The 2,382-nt window shown below is 59.1% G+C and overlaps 1 protein-coding gene across 1 annotated transcript in view; it reads left to right on the plus strand.

The window, feature by feature from the left end:
• LOC103252102 (signal-induced proliferation-associated protein 1-like) overlaps positions 1–177 on the plus strand; it is a 1,670-nt gene extending 1,493 nt beyond the window's left edge. Inside the window, exon 4 of the mRNA XM_021708941.1 lies at positions 146–177. Within this exon, the coding sequence (XP_021564616.1) occupies positions 146–177 (32 nt within the window). The remainder of the gene's footprint in view (positions 1–145) is intronic.
• Positions 178–2,382: the final 2,205 nt, after the last annotated feature.

A 2,382-nucleotide genomic window follows, 5' to 3' on the forward strand; every position in this document is an offset into this window, starting at 1 on the left:
CCCGCCTGCTCCTGGCCTCCAAGCAGCTGGGCACGCCGGCCGCCGACCTGGCCTGAGCCCTCGGGTCCAGCCACAGCCTGGCCGCACACCTGCTTGGAACTGCCTGGGCCGTCAGGGCACCTGGGTCACACTGGGCCCTCCTCAGGAACTCTCTCCCTGCGGGGAGGCGAGTCTTAGCACTGCCCCCACTTCCCGGCCCCTGATTGGGTGATGGCAGTTGTTCCCACCCTTCCCTGTTTGTAAATATTCTGTGGAGAAAAGGGGTCTTTAGGGAGTAAAGAAGCAACTGCCATCTGTGTCTGTACTTATGTTCAAGACATGACAGAGGCCAGGCTGGGTGGCTCAGCCTGTCATCCCAGCACTTTGGGAGGCCGAGTGAGTGGATTGCCTGAGCCCGTGGGTTCGAGACCCGTGTGGGCAACTTGGCGAGACCGCCTCTCTACAATAAATCAAAAAGTTAGCCGGGCATGGTAGCCCACGCCTGTAGTTCTGGGTTCTTGGAAGGCCGAGGCGGAAGGATTGCCGGAGCCCAGTAGGTCGAGGCTGTGGTGGCCAGGAGCTTGCCACTGCAATCCAGTCTGAGTGACAGTGAGACTCCAACTCAAAACAAACAAACGAAAAGACATGACAGGGGAAGGGGTTTTGCCCCCCAGCAGCCCCATCAAAGCTCCCAGGACCAGTTGTTGGTGCAGGCCCTGGGCTCATTGGCTCAGGGTTGGACTGGGTGTCTAAAGCAAAGCCGACCCTTGGCCTCTCTCCCCTAAATGCTTATTTGGTTCTGTTGGGAAGTGGGTGGCAGTGTCCCACACCTCCCTTGTGTAGCTCTCCAAGCCCTGGAACCAAACCTGAGGGGCTGAGATAAGGGACAGGGGAACAGAGTGTGGGCCTTCAGGGACTAGGAGGGCCTGCCAGTCCTCCCCAGGCCCTGCCCTAGCAAAAGCCTCACTCCTCTGCAGTCACTGAGCACCTGAGCTTGGTTCTCCCTCGACCACCTGGCCACATCTCGTAGGGTCCGGCTTCGTAGTGGCTTCTCTGCCTCCGTCGCCTGGGTAGTGTTTCCATGGCCTGGAGGAAGTTGGCCCTTGACCCACTTCTCACCAGCCCATGACCTGTCTGTCCCTCCCCAGGCTGGGCCTTCCATGAGTGGCATCAAGTCCAAACACGGACCTGGTTTGAACCCTGTTTTCTTGATCTGAGGCCCAGACAGGGCACTGACTTGTATTAAATGTCTCTCCCAGCCCATTCCCCAGGCTGGTTGAACCTAGGTCCTGTGTCTGTTAACTTAGGCACCGATGGAATGAGGTAGGCTGTGAGAAACAGAGCATCTGGGGAGCAGAAATGCTTCGTGGAGGAGGTAACAGGCGAGCTGAACTTTGAAGGCTGAGAAAGAGTTCACCAGGCAGGCCAGACTCAGTGGCTCAGCCTATAATCCCAGAACTTTGGGAGGCCGAGGCGAGTGGATTGCCAAGCCCACGGGTTCAAGACCCACCTGGGCAACTTGGCGAGACCTTGTCTCTACAATAAATCAAAAACTAGCCGGGCATGGTGGTGCACACCTGTAGTTGCGGCTACTTGGGAGGCTGAGGCAGAAGGATCCCTGGAGCCCAGCAGGCTGAGGCTGCGGTGGCTGGGGGAGTGTGCCACTGCACTCCAGTCTGGGTGACAGAGTAAGACTCCAACTCAAAAAAAAAAAAAAGAGTTCACCAGGCAGAGATGTCAGAGGTATCCTGAGAGGACCAGTCTGGGCCTGTTGGACTGGAGTCAGGGTACACACAGAAACCCAAGGTCAAAGAAGAGGGAGCTGGATCCAAAAAGGTTGTGAAATGCACTGGGGACCCTAGGTTAGCTGGTCCCGGGACTGCCGGTTTTTCCTGGTTGGGAACTACACCAGCCCTCCCGGGCGGTGGGGAAGGCTGTGGTCACTCTGAGGTGTGTCTGCAGAAAATTCGGATCTGGCCTCGTGGTTGAGAGCCGTTTAGAGGGAAGGGCGGGGTGAGATGGTGTCTGAGCTGTTTGGCTGCAGGGAGGCAGTGGGACTTAGACTGGGAGACAGCGGTGGCAGTGGAGGAGTGGGCAGGTTTCCACCTCCTGCCGGGTTGGGTGCGAGTTTTTAGGGAAGAAGAGGAAGTTTCTGGCCGGCGCCCCTGAAGCACGGCCCAACAGAGGCCGGGGGAACGTCACAGTGCAGCCGTCCCAGGGCCGGCGCGCAGCGGGAGAGGCGGGGGCTGGAGACGGGACTTGGGACTGGTGAGCCATGAGATGAGGTCACTCGGGGAGTGTGAGAAGGACCACGAGAGGGCTTCCGGGGGTCGCCGGAGGTCGCCGCGGGACCTGGGAAAGCCCAGGAGAGGAAGGCGCGACCGGGCCGGCTCGCTTCCCTCT

This window comes from Carlito syrichta, unplaced genomic scaffold (assembly GCF_000164805.1).
Source record: "Carlito syrichta isolate Samal-C Ts95f unplaced genomic scaffold, Tarsius_syrichta-2.0.1 Scaffold153606, whole genome shotgun sequence".
NCBI lineage: Eukaryota > Metazoa > Chordata > Mammalia > Primates > Tarsiidae > Carlito > Carlito syrichta.